Source organism: Mauremys mutica, chromosome 9, assembly GCF_020497125.1.
Source record: "Mauremys mutica isolate MM-2020 ecotype Southern chromosome 9, ASM2049712v1, whole genome shotgun sequence".
In the NCBI taxonomy this organism is placed as follows: domain Eukaryota; kingdom Metazoa; phylum Chordata; order Testudines; family Geoemydidae; genus Mauremys; species Mauremys mutica.
Genome location: NC_059080.1, coordinates 3,975,550 through 3,995,907, shown reverse-complemented (window position 1 = coordinate 3,995,907; position 20,358 = coordinate 3,975,550). Strand labels below are relative to the sequence as shown.

The 20,358-nt window shown below is 47.9% G+C and overlaps 1 protein-coding gene across 1 annotated transcript in view; it reads left to right on the top strand.

The window, feature by feature from the left end:
* The first annotated feature begins 338 nt into the window (after positions 1 to 338).
* Positions 339 to 20,358, top strand: part of HS6ST2 (heparan sulfate 6-O-sulfotransferase 2) — a 228,789-nt gene continuing 208,769 nt past the window's right edge. Inside the window, exon 1 of the mRNA XM_045031312.1 lies at positions 339 to 893. Coding sequence (XP_044887247.1) covers positions 385 to 893 — 509 coding nt within the window. The 5' untranslated portion in view covers positions 339 to 384. The remainder of the gene's footprint in view (positions 894 to 20,358) is intronic.

The following is a 20,358-nucleotide window of genomic DNA, read 5'->3' as shown; positions in this document are numbered from 1 at the left end:
GCGGCCCCGCCGGGGGCTGCCCGGGCAGACGGGCCGGAGGGGGCAGGACTCGCAGCGGCCCGGGGCGGGGCTCGGCTCGCCCCCGCCCTCCGCCGAGCCTGGCCCGGGGCGGGGGGGGAGCAGAGCCGCGGCTCGGCCCCGGGGGCGGGGCGCGGGAGCCGGAGCCGGGGCGGAGCCGCAGCCGCGGTGGGCGGGAGCGGACTGCAGGGCCGGGGGAGGCCGGCTGGAGCCGGGAGCGGGTCGGGCTGCCCAGGCTCCGCATCTCCCGGGGGAGGGTGCCGGGGAGCCGGGCGGATGGCGGCGGCGGCGGCGGGGCGGCGGGCGCAGGGCGCCCCGGGGTGCCGCCGGCGCGGGCAGTGAGCGCCCCGCTCCCGCCCGCCCGCCATGGAGGACCGCGCCAACCGGCTGCTGCTGGCGCTGGTGCTGCTCTGCCTCTTCGCCGCGCTGGTGCTGCAGTACGTGTGCCCGGGCAGCGAGTGCCAGCGGCTGCGGCTCCGCGCCTTCAGCCCGCCGCGGGCGGACCCCTACCGGGCCGAGGACGAGAGCCCGGCCCGCTTCGTGCCGCGCTTCAACTTCTCCGCCCGCGACCTGCTGCGCCGCCTGGATTTCAACATCAAGGGCGACGACCTGATCGTCTTCCTGCACATCCAGAAGACGGGCGGCACCACCTTCGGCCGGCACCTGGTGCGCAACCTGCAGCTGGAGCAGCCCTGCGAGTGCAAAGCCGGCCAGAAGAAATGCACCTGCCGCCGGCCGGGCCGCCGCGAGACCTGGCTCTTCTCCCGCTTCTCCACCGGCTGGAGCTGCGGGCTGCACGCCGACTGGACCGAGCTCACCAACTGCGTCCCGGCCGTGGTGGACAGCAAGCGAGAGGCCAAGCGCCGACCGGCCAGGTGAGCCCCGGCCCCCCGCCGTGCACCTGGCCTGCAGCCCCCCCGAAAAACGGGCTGCCAGGCCGCCTGTGCTTCAGCAGCGCCCCTTCCAGCACCTGCCAAGTAATCCCCCCGGACCGTACAGATCCAGGGACTGTGAGCACCCAGCTCTGAGTGTGTCCTGGGTTCACTCCCCCCCCCCCACTATCTGTGTGTAGAGAGAGACCCGATCTCAATCCCACTAAAGGGATCCCAGCCTTTCAGGCATTGCACCCCTGGCTTGTCTACCGCAGTAGAACAGCTACTGAGCACAAAGGGGAGAGTGCTGCTTGTCTCTGCTGGTTTAAATGCCATTATTATTGCAGCCTGACCCACATTTCAGGGAGCCCAGAAAAAGTGCTTCTGAGTCATCCGATTTTTTTTTTCCAGCATAATTTGCTTTGTCTCTGCACGGTGTTTTGGGCGACCCTGGGAATAGCTTCCAGTTTAAGCCCACGCCATTGCAATGCTAAGCACAGTTGTTGGTATTAGAGATTTGTCATTGTTGCAGGGTGCTACAGTCAGGTATGGGCAGTCCTGTATTCTAGCTACAGCCAGATAACGCTCACTGGGTTGCGTTGATGTGTTAATGCGTCCAGCTAGCTAGTACCAAGTACCCAGATCAGCTGTGACTAGGCAAGCACAGTCACAACCGAACACAGTAGGACAAAACGCCAACCCTATAACTGCAGAGAGAGCTTGGGTGGGATAAAGCTGAGTCTTTAAGGTAGCACGCTGCTAGACCCGTTTAAAACTGACTGGATGGGGGAATTCAGCAGCAAGTTTAGCTTGCTGTAAATTGCTGACTAGATTAAAACCTGCTGGATCACTGTGCTGTGAGATTAATGTTTTAAATGATACCCCACAGGCAGATTTTGCTGTGGCACTTACAAAGATCTCCGCGAATACCTGATGGGAAGTCTGAGTTACTGATCCTGATCATTAGAATCTCATTGTTATTAATGTACCCATGGGACCTGATTCCCTCCCCCTCAAGTCCTGAGCCCCTCTGCTCAGCATGTCTAAAATCAGTCCGATGATCTTATTGCTGCTGCTCTCTATTGCAGATCGACCTAATGTACTGAGCTGCCTTCTTATAAAGGTGCCACTGCCTCTAACTAGACCATAAATAATACTATTTTCAGCATGTTTGTGAGCTGTAGCATTTTTATATGCCTTGAGTTCAGCATAAATAAACACTGTGCTATGCCAAGCAAGGCTGCTTTAATCACTGAATGTGTTACTTGCTATCGTTCGGGTTCTCCTTCTGCTCTAACTTTGTTTATTTTGGATTTACATTCACAATTTTGGTTACTTCTAACATTTTCTTCATCCATATACCTTGTCCTGAAGTTGCGAACATGAGCTATTGCAGTTTTGATATTTAAATGGGGTTATCTCCTTTTAAAGGGATCAGGTGAATTATTCTCCTTCTAAACAATGACAACCTGTTTCAGATCCTGTGAAAGATCTGTTGATTATATCACAGGTAGTCAGTTGTGACATATTAAAGACCTTGTACATTTGTAGCTTGGAACATGTCATTGTATGGCTTGGAATATGGTATCGTGTGTCAGAGCAGGCTGTGGATTCTTTTTCCTTTGCTATCTTGGCTTCTCATTTCTCAGAGAATTAAAGTCTTATGTCACTATTAAACTAATGTCCGGTGCCCTTGCAACGGGGGATACAGTTGTATTTCACATTATCTGAACGGTCAAGTCTAAGCACAGATTCATGTGAAATAGAATGCAGTTTCTTTTTAGAATGTGTTTTATATAGGGTGACGCTACACTGCCATCTAGTAGAAAAATGATTAGTGTCATTATCTTCCTGTATCCAAGGTGAGGCTTTTTTAAAGACTTCTAGCTGTTAGGATTCTTCTTCTTTGTTTTCCCTACTGCTTTTAAATTTCATTCAGTCTCATAACATTAAGAATTGAATTACTTCCTCCGGCTCTACCACTAGGTTAGCTGCAGAGTGGTAGGATCACAAACCTTCCAAGCTATCCATTTATGGAATTTGTTTTACCTGTTTTTGTAAATATGTGTTGCTTCTTGGGGGCAAACATCAATGGAAATATACAACAAGGGATCACTCCAGTTTTGTTGAATAGCTTCTAACTGAGATGGGCCCAGTCTGCAAAATTCTAATTGAGACATGGGGTTCCTTACCCTTGACTCACAGCTGCCCCCAAAGACAAAGGCTAGTCACATATTACAGGGTTTTGGTCCTGCCCTTTATGGAGCCAGGGCTCAGCTGCCAACTAATAATCTGGATCTGAGCCTGGATATTAATCCCCCACCTGTCCATAAAGCATAGGGTGGATGTTTTTCATATGGGGTTTTGGTTGAGCTCACCTGTGTTTTTCCTGCTGAATTACTGAATACCCTCCGATTCAAAACAGGAACACGAGCTGGCTTGTGAATGTGTATATGACCAGATAATTCAAAACAGAACAATGGATTCTCCATCCAGCAGAACTGTACAGTACATCAGCATCACCTGTGACTTTGGAGTAGTGATTGATCACAAGCCATTAGGCCACAGCTGAGTGGTGGGGGAGTGGGACAAAATCCCCGCAAAGCTCTGATACTACTATAGTTAGAGGCCTGCTCTTTACAAAGCTTCTAAATGATGTTGCTATATAATTTAAAAAAATCATTACCCCAGCCTACTTAATAGCTACAGTTATTCTTTCAAATGCCGTATTTATCGGCGTATAACACGCACAGGCGTATAACACGCACCTTCATTTTAAGGGGGAAATTTCAGGAAAAAAACTTAAATTTCAAATAAAGGACTTTGAAGCAAAATAAGGGTAGCTCAGAACTACCGTGGTTACGCTCCGCCGGCCGCGAGAATTAGACGTGAAGAGGAAGGCGCGGGTTGCCTGAGCAGTTACCGATGGCGGCTACTGATCCACTCGCCGCTACTAATCCACTCTCCGCCGCCGCCATACGGTATGCACATGTATTTTGCTATACTTGATAATATATTGAAAATTACATGGCTTCTTAAGGTTCAGGGCCGGCTCCAGGCACCAGCCTACCAAGCAGGTGCTTGGGGCGGTGCCTTGGGAGGGGGCGGCGGGCGGGCCGCGCCGTTCGCGGGGAGGGGGGCTCGGGCCGGGCCGCTCGGGAGGGGGACGGGGGCTCGGCTCGGGCCGGGTCGGGCCACGCCGCTCGGGAGGGGGGCAGGGGCTAGGGCCGCTCGGGGGGAGGGGGAGGGGGGACGGGATCTCGGGCCGCTCGGGAGGGGGTCGGGGACTAAGGCCGCTCGGGGGCTCGGGCCGGGCCGGGCCGCGCCGCTCGGGAGGGGGGCGGGGGCTAGGGCGGTGCTCCGCGGGTTAGGGCCGCTCGGGGGGGGGGACGGGGACGGGGTCTCGGGCCGCTCGGGAGGGGGCGGGGGCTAAGGCGGCTCTGGCCGGGCCGCTCGGGAGGGGGGGCGGGGGCTAGGGCCAGGGCCGCTCGGGGGAGGGAGGGAGGGCGGGGTCTCGGGCCGCTCTGGAGGGGCGCGGGGGCTAAGGCAGCTCGGGCCGGGCCGCTCGGGAGGGGGCTAGGGCCGGGCCGCGCCGCTCGGGAGGTGGGGGCTCGCGCAGGCCGGGGCTCGGGGCTCAGGCCCCGCCGCTGGGGGGGGGGAGAGGGCGGGGGCTCGGGCCGCTGGGGGGGGGGGCTAGGGCCGCGCTGCTCGGGAGTGGGGCAGGGGCTAGGGCGCCGCTCCGCGCCGCTGGGGGGGGGGCGGCGCTTTTCTTTTCTGCCTGGGGCGGCAGAAATCCTAGAGCCGGCCCTGTTAAGGTTATATCGGCGTATAACACGCACACATCATTTGCCCCCTATTTTCAGGGGAAAAAAGTGCGTGTTATACGCCGATAAATACGGGGTAATGTCTTGATAAGCATTAATTGGGCTGTAACTTCTAAAGGTTAAAAATATAGGAACCCGAGAGATCTTTTAAATAAACAATAGTCCCTTCAAATCCTCCATTTTATTATCTTGTTTTAATTTATTTAGTGCTATTGCAATGACCAGCTGATGAGCGATTAGCTGACCTCTGAGCACCAACATCAGACGTAAAGAAAAACTTGTTGGACAAAACAGCTCCATTCTGAATTTAAATAGGTCTATTTTGAGAGGAGCTAGAGGAGTATTAATAATGATTAGGTATGTGCTTTGCCCGATGCACTGCTGTAGTAATGGTGAATAATCTCAATGTAAACACATGGGCTAAACTGGAATCAGCAGTCCAGATCAGTGCTCAGATACGTGGTATGTATATGTGACTAACAAGACTGATACACACTTACAAAACTGAAATTCTCACTTTAATAGTATTGCACATGTGTACATCTGGTCTGAATTTGCCCAATGCATCTGGCTGTATTCTTATTTCCTAGAAATGCCTGGGAATGGGCACATGAATGCTCATTGTTTCAACTAATATTCTAGTCTGTGTCTGTATTCAGTTAGTCAGAAGAGGGTTCTGGGCTGAGAAACTGCTAAAAGTGTGCTTGCTTCTCAGCTGGTTAGATTACTGTCTTGATGTGTCGCTCTTTGGCCGTCGTTCCTTTGTTCAAAAGTTGAATGTTTTGTTAAGATCCAAAATCCAAATGGGTGCTCTGTAATTATCTAAGACACAGCAGCAAATACTTAGCAACAAAGGTCTGATCCAGTTAGATCAGCTACAAGATGTCTGATTAGTTCCTGGAAGAATCCTAGTTAATTGGATCGCTAAGAAAGAAAACAGTAAGTTCCAGACAGGCCTATTAAAATGGCTGTAGTGTACCTGAGAACTTTCATTGGAATGAAAATGAAGAGAGCTTTAGAGCTTATGTGGATCATCTTGGAAATGATTTCCTTGATAATGGAATTAGTCCTGAAGGGAAAACAGAAGGCTGTATCTCTGCCTGGAGTCAGAAGAGGGGGAGGGAAACTGCAGAGCATTTAACAGACAGTATCACCACAGAAACGCAGCGTGAAACGGTTTGAGGGCACAAGCGCTGCAGCTCTATGGCAGCAGTTCAGTGTCGTGCAAAGGCTGTCTTCGGTCAAAGCCCTGCAACCGTAGTGTCAGCCGCCACCCTCCTCGGGGGCCGCTTCCTCTGCTCGACCTCTGGGCCTGCGCCTGCTACTTTTGGTTGCCCTGCTCTCCTGTGGTGGAGACTCTCAGCGGCACCTCCGGCCCTGCTTCGCTTCCCCGCTGGAAACCCCTTTCTCCAGCTCCTACTGGGCCCATCACCTGTGCCGCCCCAGCTCTTTGGCTTCGATTCTACCTGATTGACCCTGCCCTCTCCCAGCAGCAGCTGCACCTGAAATCCTTCCAAACCAGCGCTCCGAGTCCTAGGAGGTGCTTTTCCCCGACCAGCCCTCTGTCCGACTAGCGCTGCCTATTTCCTGCCTTCTGCTCTATCCCTGCCCTCCGGCCACTGTATCAAACCTTCTCCCGGCTTGTACGTTGCTACGGCCGCTCACCTCCCGGCCGGTCTCCTGCTCTCACCGAAGCCCCTGGCTGGCTTGTGGCAGGACTGCAGTATTCTAAAGTAGTTGCCTTGGCCAAACCTTTGTGTCTTACCACAGAAATGCTGCCGTGGGGAGGGAGGCACCATAAGGCTTTTTTAATACATTGGGGCTCCCCCCACTTCCCCGTATAAACACAACGCTGCGGGCTGACTGGAACTGGCACACGGGTTACAAGCTGCCCTGGTGAGGTCAGGTGGAAGCGGGGACTCCTTGCCCACCTCTGATGACTTGAAGGCACAGAGCAGGGATATGTTGGCCTGGCCTGTTTTTTGGAAGAAGCCGGCTTGGTCGTGGCACTGCAAGCCCTGAGCTAAGAGGCCGTTTTCTGAAAGGGCGGTGGGGTGGGGGGTTAGAATAATGGAGGCAGGGAGTTACTTGGGGCTTGCCGGGTGCTGACTGGTGACAGCTGGTTCCATAGCCAAAAACACTCGGCTATGCCCCCCAGCTCAGTTTGGCTTCTTTCCTTTTCTCTCCACCCCCTCTCCACCCTGGGGGTATGTGTGTAGATGGATAGTGGGAGGAGGCAGGGGATGGCTTGTCTCTCATCTTGGGAGTTCTTTTTTTGGGTCCCAGCCATTTCCTGTATTCTCTGCTCCCTTCTGACCCTGGTGCTCTGCGCTCTCCCTGTGCTCCCTCCCCTTCTTGACCTCCCTCCCTGTATTATCTGCTGCTTCCTCTTTCCCTGTCCCTATTGGTCCCTATCTCAGGAACCTTGCAGCTCCTGGAGCAGGATGAGGACTCTCCTGTAGTTTCCTGTCCCCAGTTGGCCCCTGTGACTGGGACGCCGAGGACCCTTCTTTCCAAGCGTTCTTTCTCCTTCCCTCCCCCTCCAAGAACGTGCCAGCTGGGGGAGCTCGGGGCTGAAGCGTCTGTCTCTGACAGCTTCCCCCATAGACTTGCAGTGGCTGGGCTGCCGGGGGGAGGAACACGGGCTTCTCTCGGCTCCCTCCTGCTCCCGTGAGTGGAGGTGCTGCTGAAGCAGGTGCAGCGGCGCTGCGGGGAAGCAGGGGCTGCCGTTCCTTTCCCCAGAGTTGCATCTGGCTGGGACTGGCAGGGGTGCAAGCGGCGTTTTCCGATGGAAGGGGCCCAGGGAGAGGACCCTGCTGTAGTAGGGCACCTGTCCTACGGTGGTGGAGGTGATGGGGCTTAGGGTGCTCTGTGGGCCAGCCGCAGGCAAGTGTGCGGGGCTGCAGGCAGGGAAGGAAGCGCTGAGATGTGCCACGCCTGGGCTCCTGGGGCTAGGGCAGAGTGCAGCCTGGAGAGCGCAGGGGGAAGTACCATGTAGCCCTGCAGGCCCCCAGTGCTCACGTTCCCCATGGAAAGCCCCAGCATCTGGGCTGCAGCCCCCCCCCCCCCCCGCTGCTGCTCCCCAGGGGCAGGAGGCTGAGGGAAGCACCAGGACCCCTCACTCCCAGCCCACAGCACTGGGACCCTGGCACCACCTTTCTTGGGATGGGATGCCGGCACCCTAGCCCGTTGCCTCCCGTATAGGTGATGCTGCTGCCTTGGTCATGGTCGGGAGTGGAGTGGTGGCTGCGAGACTCCTCTCAGAGCTGGCCAGGGATGAGGGGAGGCTGGGTCGGCTGGGCCCTCTCCTTGTGATTCAGATATCTAAGTTCGTGAGTTGTGCCATCTATTGTCAGGGGATTGTCCGAGCCGCCTGGCATCCGTGGTGAAAGGGGAGAAATGAACCTTTTCCTGGTCACGACTGCCTGGCTGACTTGGGTCACTTGATTGATCAGGGAAGTCTCAAAGCCTTTGGCACAGAGAACCGAAGCAGGGGCCAAAGTAACTGTGCGTGAGAGAGACAGGCTGGAGATCCTTTGCAGCCATGGCTAATTATTATGGAAAGTATCTACCTAGCTTGTCTACGGTAATAAATCCAGTGGCACAGTTGTTAAAAACAAAGCGCTTGTGTTTAGACTGAATAATGTAAGAGGGCATTTGAGCAGATCCAGAAACTGATACCTGCAAAGTTAGTCGGTGCTGTGTGTGTGTGATGCATTGCTTCTGATATAGGCAATATCACATACAATGCCAGATGGGAAGGAACTGAAAGACAAGTTGCTTTAGCTTGCAGAATTGCTAATAAAAAGGGGGAGTGAGAAATAAGTTTGCCATATTCTACCTCAAATCATGAACTTTTATATGGGAAGAAATTTTACACTGTTTATCAATTGGAAACTTCTTGAACTGTAATCCGGCTCACCAGCTTTAGCAGGTGCTGGATTTCAGAATGTCTCCGACGCTAGCACCTTACTACTATGACAATGGGTGGAAGCCGTCAGAGGTTCTGATGTTTTGGTTGCCTTTACAACCAACCAAATCCTTTTTTTTTTGCGGGAGGGGGAGAAGCACTTTCCATTAATGCATATGAAATTGCATTAGAGACAGAAAAATCCTGTCTCAAAGTTCCAAGTGTATATTTTAAGATAGAAGCATGCTTGTTTTCGATAATGACTAGGTCAACCCATATGCTGTCTGGAAGGGCGTCTCTCTCTCTACTCTAAATTCTGTACATTTGAGGTTTCTCTGTGGTGATGCCAGAGTCTTTGCAGCTTGGACAGCTGGCAGCCCCTGGAATGAAAGAGCCATGCCAAGATGAAGGTTGCCAGCAGAAGCTACATTTGTTAGCCAGTCTTGGATCAAAATATAGAGTTGGGTGATTGCATGCTTGAATATTTCTAACAGTCCTGTTATGTGCCTGCCACTATATCGTGTCATCCTTGGAGATGGGCTTGGAACCAATTGTACTGCAGAAAATTCATGTCAATTTTGCTTAGAAAGATGAATGCTCTTCATAGGAGTCAATATGTACTGGAGAAAGCTGTAAAACAGAAACACCTCTAGCAAATCCACTGAGGTTTTGGGGGCCTTGTTTACTCGCAAAAAGTCACATTTATCTCGGCATTTATATTTTGTTCATTGCCGTGATAGCTGACCGCCTACAGGACTATATGGCCAACAGTATCACTGAATCAGTGGTAAGCTGTGATTCTCTTCCCCTGGGCGGGGGGATGGAAGGGTGCACAGTGTAAGCCCCTTCCCAGGAAGCTGTAGGAGAAGTAGGGGGTCAGAGACGAGCCACTCGGTCCGAAACAGTGGTGGTGAGGCTGTGTGTTGGGACCTGGGGGTGGGGGGACGTGTAGAAATGAAGGTGCCAAATGTATCAAATGTCTAACAGCAGAAATGAGTACCAACGATGGTGCCTTTAAGCTGGGCTTAGTGCTTTAAGTGGGGTGAGGGTTGGGGGGCCACAGTCCTGGCAAAAAGTATTTCTAAAAATGGAGTGAGGTTGCGTAGGGGTCATGTTAGGCAGCGTCTTACCAAAGCTGCTGCTCCTAGTTTAGGATCGACCCTCCACACGTACTTTTTTCAGACAGCTTTAGGCACTCAGGGCCCAGGGAAAGAACCCTAGTAGGAGCCCGTGCACCGGGCTTACTAGCATGCCAAGGACTGTGTCTCTTGCAGGGGCATTGCTTTGGGGTCTGCTCACCATCGTGTCTTGTAACTACCCCTGGCTAGTAGGGTTCGTCCTCTGGACAATAGGTGTCTGGTTACTGGATTGAATGTGATTGAGCAGTTGACTTTCCTTTAGCTCTTATGTGATCTCTGACTATAGAAACCAATAGGCAGAAAGGAGGAAGAATGGGGGAGACAGGGAAAAGGGAAGTGGCACACAGAAGGGAAACAAAAATGGAGAAGACAGGAACAAGGCGCAGCTGTGTGGGGACACATAACTTAAAGGTAAATGTTTTTATTTGATACAGCATCTTTAAACCAGAAGGACTCCACAGTAATAGAGTTTTAATATACTGGCTCACCCAGTCATTACTAAATGCAGCAGTTTCTGGGCTGGAATATGTCAGCTGTTCTGTTAGCAATGATCAACTGTTTCGAGGAGGAGAAACTAACCGTACGTTCTCCAGTTGGAATGACAAAGTCATTTTTAAGCAAGCAGATGTAGTGTCCTGCTGTAAATTGGAATGTGGCTAGATCATCAGGCGTGACATGCCTGTTCTTGAGACAAACACCATGGGAAACTCTCAAAAACCGACTTAATATTTATTTGCATTATAATTAATACAACAAAATATTCAAAGAGATGCCGTGAAGATCTCACATACAAGAGGACCAATTCAGTTATTGGGATCTCTTCGTGAGCAGGTGGGTTTTGGTTTGGCGTCTCGTTCTGATGGTAGCTGCTCCAGCTGGGGCATTGGCGACAGGGGGCAGCACGTCTGGGCCTTCGGCGGCAATTTGGCAGCGGGTCCCTTCTCAGTCCCTCTCAGAGGGAAGGACCGGCCGCCGAATTGCCACCGAAGAAGCAGTGTGGTGGAGGCTTCCCTCCCCCCCTCCTTCACCTCTTGGAGCCGGCCCTGACTGGTGGGGTACTGAAAGGCTAATTTTGCTTCCTGCAACATCTAGGGTTCCTTGGTGATCTCCATCCAACTACAGACCAGGCCTGACCTGGCTGAGCTTATGGGACTATGGGGCTGATACAGCATGTCATAACTAGCCTTCTGAGGGTGAAATTATTTCCGTAAACATAAATTCTCTGGTTGTGCACTGGTGTTAACTTAATCCCATTGTAGGGTTCTTAGAGCTAACCTCCCCGATCTTGATTACAAACTTTAACTCTAACTTTGTTTTGTAATTTCAGATTCTTGGACTGGTCTAATATCTGATACACTCTTGCTGGTTTTGCAAATTAAATGTGTACTTTTAAAAAAGGGCTTCTTAAAGGGCTTAAAAAAAGTGCATATTGTTTCTGCTTCTCCTCAGTCAAGAGCAGAGTGGAAGCATAGACGCTCCTTCACAATGTCGTTGCACTAAAACACGTTATTTTGTGTTTTAGATCCCATTCTGTGCTTTGCTAGGATTTTAAATATTAAAATGCAGCTATAAGTGATAGTTTAAAGAAGATCAAAATACATGCAGACTCTGTACCAAATCCATATTTAGAATTTGCCATCCTTCTGAACTTGGCAACCTCTGTTACGGGTTTATGAAATGTACTTTGAACTCAAGAGCAGCACTAAGATACATTTTTATGATAAAAGATGGGCAGTTTTAAATTTTGCAACTCAAGCCTCAATTCTGACATATATTAACTGAGATTAATTTGTCCCTCATTTATGTAATCTAAATTGTTAAGAATCATGTTCTCCACTGATGTAAATGTGGGGAAAAAAGGACTTATTAGTAGATTTGATTGCTTTTTAAATTTGACGAGCAGAGATGCACTGGGATACCTAAGAGAATTGGCCTGTTTCTTGTGAACAGTTCAATGCCTAATGAATCACTTCAATGTACTTTTCTGAAGGAAAGCAGAGCAATTTAGATGTGCAGGGCATTGATTTACATCAAATGGATTAGGCCTCTGTGTGCAATCCCCTGCATTAATTTACTTTCTCCAGCAACTGTAATAATAAAGACAGTACTTCAGTACAGAATCAGCTCAAATTAACTCGTATAGATCATTGCAGCTGTACGCAAAAGTGGAATAATAACCTACAGCAGGAAATCGAATTGGGGAATGGAGCTTTCTGAAATTACTCGGCTTTATAATGGTAGAACAAGGCTACCTTGAGCCAGGTTAAAAAGGCCACTGAATACTGCCAAATACTGTCTTTGAAGTCCTGTTTTCAGTAAAGTGCTACATTGAAGAATAGAAACTTTCTTCTAGCACTGCGGATACAACTAAATTGGTTTTACCTGTATAATACAGCGCAATTAAATATACAGTTGTCTTATGATTTGTGTTGTATTCTTTTAAGTATCCTACAACTTGTCTGAGATTGTACTTGGGCTTTGGTTGCATTTGAAGGGTTTTTTTGCAGTGTTTACTTTTTAAATGATTTTTCTAGGTATTGTCAAAGAATTTCATTGAATGAGATGAGATTGTTTAAGAAAAAGAGATCAAAATCTCTGAGATTTTGGCCTTTTATAGTAAAATTGTTATAATCTGGTTTAACTTCTCTGAAGGTTATTGGTGCTGCTGGAATCTTTCTTAAAATGAGTAATAGAACAAAAATCTGCTGCTAAAGTCAGCGTGAGAACACCCTTTCAGCTGCAGAAACATTCTGATTAAAGCCTCAATTGCATTTCTTTATTTCTGTAATGTCCGATCTGTCATGCAGTTACTGCGCTCTGTGGCTGGAATTCTTTCTGACACGGCCTGGAAGACAAAATTCAGAAATCTGTCTGGTTTCTTATCAAACCACTTAACTACAAAAATGTTGTTGTCTTTGCTTTGTTTAGTTAAATAGAGATCACTGTTCGTCCGTGAAGCTATTTTGCCTTGCTTGGAATTATTCTTGTACATTGTTTTTTAATACTTGAAGGATAAAAAGCAAAATCATAAAATGGCCATAAGAATTGACATTTGAGGAAATGGAGTCAGATATAAGACTCCCGTATCTGTGTGAGACCAAAAAAAACCCAAAAAACCCTGTCCCAGGACTCTGCCGTAAGCCATTATGGGCCTGTTTCCATTCTAAGCCAAGTGTATGGGGGTGGAATTCCCATGGGATTCTTGCCTGACTAAGGATTTGACTCTGTAATTATAAAATGTGAGTGTGAGTTGCCTGCCCATGGAAGCCAAGAATACACATGATTTCAAAGACACCTAGACTTATTTCTATTGGATATTGGGATTTCAGAGTATGGTAAAGATAAAGCAATAGGAGAGGTGTGCTGGGCTGGATGCTTCGTCTTTGTCACGTAAGAAGTGAGCTGTTTGTTGTTCTGATCTCTCCTTTGGAGGGGCAGACTCTTCAGGGAGCAGGCAGTGCGTGCTGATTATTTTTTAGATTGATTTGCTGATGCTGGCAATTGTACAGTGTGTTCTGAGAGTAATAGGGTAGCACCAAATTATTCAAGCATTATTGAAATGAATCATATTTGTGATGAGTAATATGGAGCAGACTCTGGTATTTATGAATGATTAACCTAGTAAAGTTCTTTTTAAGTAGACATGAAGAAATGATTTAATTTCCACAATGAACACTCTGTAAAATTAATGAAAGATAATTGCACTCACTAATGTGAGACTGTGAAGCCAAAGCAATATTTTTTTGTATGTAAGTTTATAATGCTGGAGCAAACATCATATACATAATTCCTTCTGCATGTCTTTCCCAATAAACCCCCCTATGTTGAACACTTAATATTTTTTGTTTGCTGTTTTTGAAGCGCTTAGAAGATCATTGGTAAACCTTAACTCAAAATGTTGCAGTTTTCTTGGGCGCTCTCTCTCTCCATATATCGCTGGATAATATATATTATGAAACAGTACTGCTTGAGTTAATGCCAGTTAGAAAACGTCTAATGTTTTTTCTAATTTGACTCTTCATAGAATTTATGCTTTAAAGATGGAATTCATTTAAAATATCTGTTCTGCATGTATACAGCTTTGAGTGAAATCTCCATTTATTCCAAAGGGCCTTGAAAAATCATTAGCAAGGTGCTTAGAGACCAATACGTCATAAGATTCATTAAGATGAGACCAAATCATACTTTTTTTTTATTTCCAGCAGCTCATCCTACTTTTGATGTGATATGAACTAAATATATGCAGCTATCAGAAAGATAATATTGCAGCATTAAACAGTCTTGCTCATCTCAATAAAAGTGCTATGTAAGAGATGTCTTTCATGAGATCTTGGTAGCAATGCTCTTAATTTCCCATAATCAAAAGGATTGTTAGGTTCTGATGCTCTTGGAAGTCTGAGTAGCCTGAAGAGCAGCCCTTCATTTCTTCCGTTTGGTAAGAGGTGAATAAAATATTGTCAGGCTTCCCATCGAGATTAAACAGCTACTGTTCTCCTCTTTTAAGACACAGTGGATACAATACTATTTGTTGGATGAGATCTGTGGTCTAAATATGCAAAGATTGGAAGTGAAATACTGTAGCAATGTTTCATCTTCCTAGACTGTCCCTTGCATTAGGGACAAAGATTATTGGCATCAAATGCTACTGAATAAAGTGTTTTTTCTGATCAGAGCCAAAGAATTTAGAAATCTGTTTTTTACATCACCTCTTTTGTTGTGAAATTGAACATGAAAACATCATTTTGGCAACAGTCTGAGGGAAGTTTAACTCTGTAGAAAACCTGAACTTCAGGGTTTTTTAAATGCTGCAGCTGAAGCCGAGTTTTGGATGGGGAAGCTTAATATGTGCATTCTTGATACCTTCCTTTTTTGTCATCTATTTGCAAAGGCTTCTGGGAAAAGCTATTCCCTGAAGTAATCTTGGCCCCTTCCAGGGCTGATCGCTTCATGTGGTGTGAACAAATATGTTATTCAGAATGTGGTTTGTACTTCATTGGAAATCAGCAGGAAATAACTTTCCACCCTTCCCTGGCAATAGTACACAAGAGGCAACCGTTCACTTGTCGTGGGCTTAATTGCTAGAGAGGGCACTAAGTAACTAAGGCCCCGATCCCGCGCCATCGACTTTGGGGTGCTGAGCATGTGCAGGGATCTGCCCCCAGACAGCTCACAGTAGAACCTAAGCGGGTCGTTTCTTTCCTTACATGACATCACAGGCTGTATGGCAAGGGAATGGTTTTGTGGTTTGCACGCTTCCAGGAAAGCGGTGTGTTCCCCTGCCCTGGTGCTGGGTCGGTCTGCATAGCGTATGAGAACGAGCGGTTTGTCTGCGCTGTAGCTGGGAACATGCTCTGCAGCACAAGTAGACAGACCTGCTAATTCTGCTTGAGCTAGCGGGCTAAAAATAATGGTGTAGCTTGGGCCAGGGGCCCAGGCAGGTTTGTCAGGTGGCTAGTCCGAGCTCTGGCTTGTGTTACTCCCGGCTACGCTGCGATTTTAGCATGCTAGCTCAAGCAGAGCTGGTGCGAACCTGTGTACTTGAGCTGGGAAGCATATTCCTACCTGTGGTGTAGACACACCCAGTGAAAGTACCTGCACACACGTGTGAAGCTCAGCAGTACATATTTGTCCCACAGTGGCTGAGTGAGATGCAAAAAACTTAACATTATTTAATGGCGAAATGATTTAGCTAGAAACACTTTCAGCTTTAACACACAAAAATAAATAATTGTGAACTCAGGAAGCTATATCCTGCTGTTCCTTCAACTAGTGGTTCTTGAGTTGAAAACTACGGTTGATTCTTCAGCTTTGTTCGACGTGCCACAGACATCTAAACATAAGTCGTTTCAGTGAATCTGTTAAACCGGTGAAATGCAGAATGTGGTGTTTAATGCTATGTGGTACAAAGGTAGTTTTGACTAGAAATTAGGCTATTAGAGTTTCCACAAATGACTCCGTGATGTAACTAAAGAGACTGTTTCTTTTCAGATTGTTCAAGGACGACTGAATTAATGGTACAGCTGTTCTGCTCTTCACGCGGGAACACTGGTCTCTCTCCTTCTGGTTCTGCACAGTGTAGGCAGACGGGGTGGGCTACTGGGTATGGCACTGTATAGGGAGTCGGCTCTTCCACTAACCTGTTATGTGACCTTGAGTAAGTCTGTGTCGCCTCACGACAATCGGCTGTCTGGTCCATTCAGATTGTTGTCTGTGGTCCATTTACTTTGTGAACTGTTTGGGACGGGAAAGATCTCTCCTTGTGTTTGTTTTCACGGTGCCTTGCACAATGAGAGGCTGATCTCTGTGGGGCCTGGAGATGCTACTGCAATAAATAGTAACTCTACGTGTTTGCGTACAAATGGTTTTAGGTAAATTTTTGTAAGGATTTTGTTTAAAAGCAGGTTTAGTAGAAAAAGCTTTTTTCTTCCTGAACAGTACTCTGCATTGGCAGAGAGGCGCAGAGCTGGCATGTGGTATGTTGTGTTTGCGGGTATCCCAATATATTGTACCAGTATTTAGAGTGAGCATTTTATGCTGACAGGTTTTATAGCAGAGATACCTGGGAATAAAAAAAGAGTCCAGTAAGAAATAACATCTCTTATGAGATCTTTTTTGCTTCACAGCCACTTACATTGGGGAAATAACACAATGTGTTTCCACCTTCCAGGAATTATGAAAAGACCAAATGCAGTGGATATTGTAAATGACTTCCTTAGGCATGAGAAGCCAATGAAAAAACATTCAGAAATACTAGAACCTGCTCACGCTTCTAACAGAAAGTCTGTTGGTTTGATAAGATCATAGCAAAGAGACTTCAGGTGCCTGGTGACACCCAGATGTCACGTCCACAAAACGCAAAACTGAGATGTCTGCTCAGTGCCTTTAGCACTTGCTTTATCTGTTGAGAGTGAGTGATTTAGAGCCACATCTGTTCAAAGTGGAGAGGGTCGGGCTGTGAAAAGGCACCTAGCAGAACAGAGGTAACTTGCTTCTGCCAGAAATTTCCCCTGGACTAATAAGACCTAGCTGTTATATAGTGCTTTTCACACAGAGATCTCAAAGTGCTTTACAAAGGCAGTTTGTATCATTATCCGCATTTCACAGATGGGGAAACTGAGGCACAGAGAGGGACGGGACGTGGCTAATGTCACTTAGCTCTGACACTGACCTGCTGGGAACTGAAACCAGGTCTCCTGTGTTCCTGTCCCCCGGTTTGTCCACTGGACTGTACCGCCTCCCATTCCAATGACAATTGAATTCTCAGGCCTGTCTTGTATGTCTCTTAGTGATTGAAAAGATGAATCTGTAATATATGTGAGGGCTGCTGTTTAAAACAGATGCTGATTCTGGAACAGGTACATTAGCTGTTACAAATGACTCCTTACCCTCTGAGTACATCTCACTCGCTTTCCTGTGTTCTAGTGCAGCCTCCAATACTATAAATGCCTTTTTTAAAGTGGGAGAAAGAGGGTGGTGGAAGAAAACCTCAGTGTCCATCAAACAAAAGAAAGGGGCAGCTCTGGTTACCTTTTTTTTCCTCTTTTCCTTCAGAGGTTTGCTTACCATGAAATTTTAATGGTCTTGCACAATGTTTTGTGTTAATAGATTTTTAGAGGTATTAACAGAAGTTCTGCATAGGATTATTAGCAGTCCAAGTAATGCATACATGCTTGGAGCTTCCAGCCTGAGTTAGATTTATAGGGTAGCAGTGAAGTTCAGCTAGTGTGCAATTCCTGCTAGATTTAAGAGATTGTAGTTTGCTGGTGGTCATGTAGGTCAGCTGAAGAACAGAGCTTTAACCAGTGATGAATTTTAACTGGGGAATATAGTTTTGCAGAGAATCTTGTCATCTACTGTTTTGCGAGATATTCAATCTGCTGCTATGTGCAAGAAGAAATTACATTTTTGCAAAAATCCAGCCACCAGAAAATGTTTTCTGGAGACCCATGAACATTGCCTAATGATTGGATTATTGTGCTTTTTGTTGCATGCTGGGACAAAAGTATATGAGTAACCATCTGTCTACAAGCCTGGCTAAGCGTGTGGTACCTGTGTTTTGGTACAGATACAGCTTTTAAAAGCCGGCATTAAATTACCCTTTTATCTGTTTGGACAGCTTATTTATATGAACACTGAACTGGGCGCCTGACTGATTGCTAGCAAGACTATTGTCATGCAGGTGTAAGCATCTCCCCTGGATCTCTGAGCTCTGATTGTGGCAGTGCTGCATATGGGATGGACATGAGGGTAATGGAAGAAATAAGTAGCAAGCTTGCCTTGCCAAACCAACACGTACTGCTTAAACATTGGTCAGCCCTGGAACGCAGCGCGCTGTGGCTTCAATGGACTTTGCGCACTGGCACATCAAGTAGATGTAGCTGACGCTACAAGGGAGAATGAAGAGGAATATATTTGTGGGTACTGTCTGAAGCCAGGATAGCATTTTAAAACACTCCATCAGATGGATTCATGTCAGTTTGCTCAGCAGCTATTGAGCTGTAGTTATCTGAGGTCGGATTCTGTGCCCGTCTATACCCACGCCAGTCAATAGCATGACAAGGGCATAATGAAGGGTGTGGTTTGGTATATTGTCTTCAAGACTATTTAAAGCTCCTCTTTTCTAAAGCTATTTCCTTATGCTGAAAGCCTGGCCTGTATGTGTGCATGTGATGGGCTCACACCTTGCCACTCCTGTATCACCAGGGGGAGGGATAGCCCAGTGGTTTGAGCATTGGCCTGCTAAACGAAGGGTTGTGAGTTCAATCCTTGAGGGGGCCACTTAGGGATGTGGGGCAAAAATCAGTACTTGGTCCTGCTAGTGAAGGCAGGGGGCTGGACTCAGTGACCGTCCCTTCCAGTTCTAGGAGATAGTTATATCTCCTATTATTATTATTTATTTAGGAAAGCTTTTCTTTCTTTGAAATCAAATTAGGATTATATTTAAACTGGGGAGTCAACTTGATGGAAAAAGAACCCCCATATCATTGGCTAGTTTCCTTACCTGCTGCAGGGCTGAGAGAGGCTGTGTTCTCACTGGTTCTCAGCCATATCTACTAAGAGTCTGATTCTCCAGCTCTGGTGGACGTTGCCTCTCCTGATGATGACACTGACTGTTCGAAGAGGGGATGAGCTTGGGGCTTATTTTGGATTTTGGACTGAATGTGAAATGCCAGGTTTAAGCACTGGTCAAGAGGGTCTCTTTCATCTCTCTGGCATGCTGCCGGGAGAGAGCTTCCCTCTCGATACCTCTGCTGGGAGAAAATGTGGCACTTTTTTAGTGTGGTTCCTTCAGTAGCTTTCCTGATAAATACACTCAAAAATCAGTCTTTCCCTATTTCAACCCCCCCTCCAATATTGCAGTGAAATGCAACTAGCAATTTGAGTTTACGGTTGGTATAGAATGGGCACCGTCGCCTCCCGAACACCCCCTTCGAGTTAGGTGTGGCTCTGCGGTGGCCTGCCTCAGTTCCCCTCTCAGGGAAGTACCAATGGAGCCCAGTCACGGAGAAGCCAAACGCTCCGTTTCACAGCCGTAGATCTTTAGTAAAGCTTCCTGAAAAGAGCACGCGTACAATGGATTTAAATGCTCTTTCTTCAGAATCCAGCCAAAACTTAAATGTCCCACTAAACAAATCCTGTCCGCTCCAGCAGCTCCCTCAGCTGTGAGGCCTTACTCGGGCTTCTGGGCTGTCTGGAAAGCTCTGCAGGCTTTTTTCTGCTTGTTCTGGGTCTCTCCTAGGCCTCCCTGCCTGGAGAGCTTTTGCCTAGTTCTAGCTCCTCAGGAGCTCCCTTCTTCCAGAGCTTCCTTTCTCCTCAGGAGCTTTCTAATTAAGCCCCATTACCCCCAGGTGGGGTCAGTTATTAGCCCTTCTGTTGCTAGCTCATCAGTGAGGCTGAGGGACAGCTGCTAAGTCATGGGCAAGGATGAGACCAGCTTGCCACAAAGGGCCACCGTGCGTGAGGTTACACCAAAACTGGTAGCGATGGGATTGCATTACGACACCCCAGACAGCTTCCTGAGCACGCATTGAGAGAGCTGCGCCCTGGTCCAGGAAGACACTGCAGGGGAATAGTATCGGGGTAGCCGTGTTAGTCTGTATCCACAAAACAAAAAGGAGTCCGGTGGTGTCTTAAAGACTGACGGATTTATTTGGGCATAAGCTTTCGTGGGTAAAAAACCTCACTTCTTCAGCTGCATTTTTACCCACAAAAGGTTATGCCCAAATAAATCTGTTAGTCTTTAAGGGGACACCGGACTCCTTATTGTTTTTGCAGGGGACTAGACCTCTGTTCTGTCAGAAGATGTTGCCCCTAGCTGAAGTGCATTGTAGCTGAAGTGTCGTGCTCCTTTCGTGGGGACACATTCACATGGTGGTTTTGCAGCTTGTTGCTTCAACTAAGGACAGATCTGTTTGAAATCCTCAGTGTTGGTCACAGTGGCAGTGTCTGTCTCAGTTTTGTTTGACCTGTGCTGTGAGAGGGATCTGATCCGGTGACGGGGGGGCTCTTTCAAATTTACCTCCTCCTTTGGCAAACTGTACAACATTCCCAGGATAACGAGCTGCTTCCATGTACCCCACATTCCACCAGTTCCA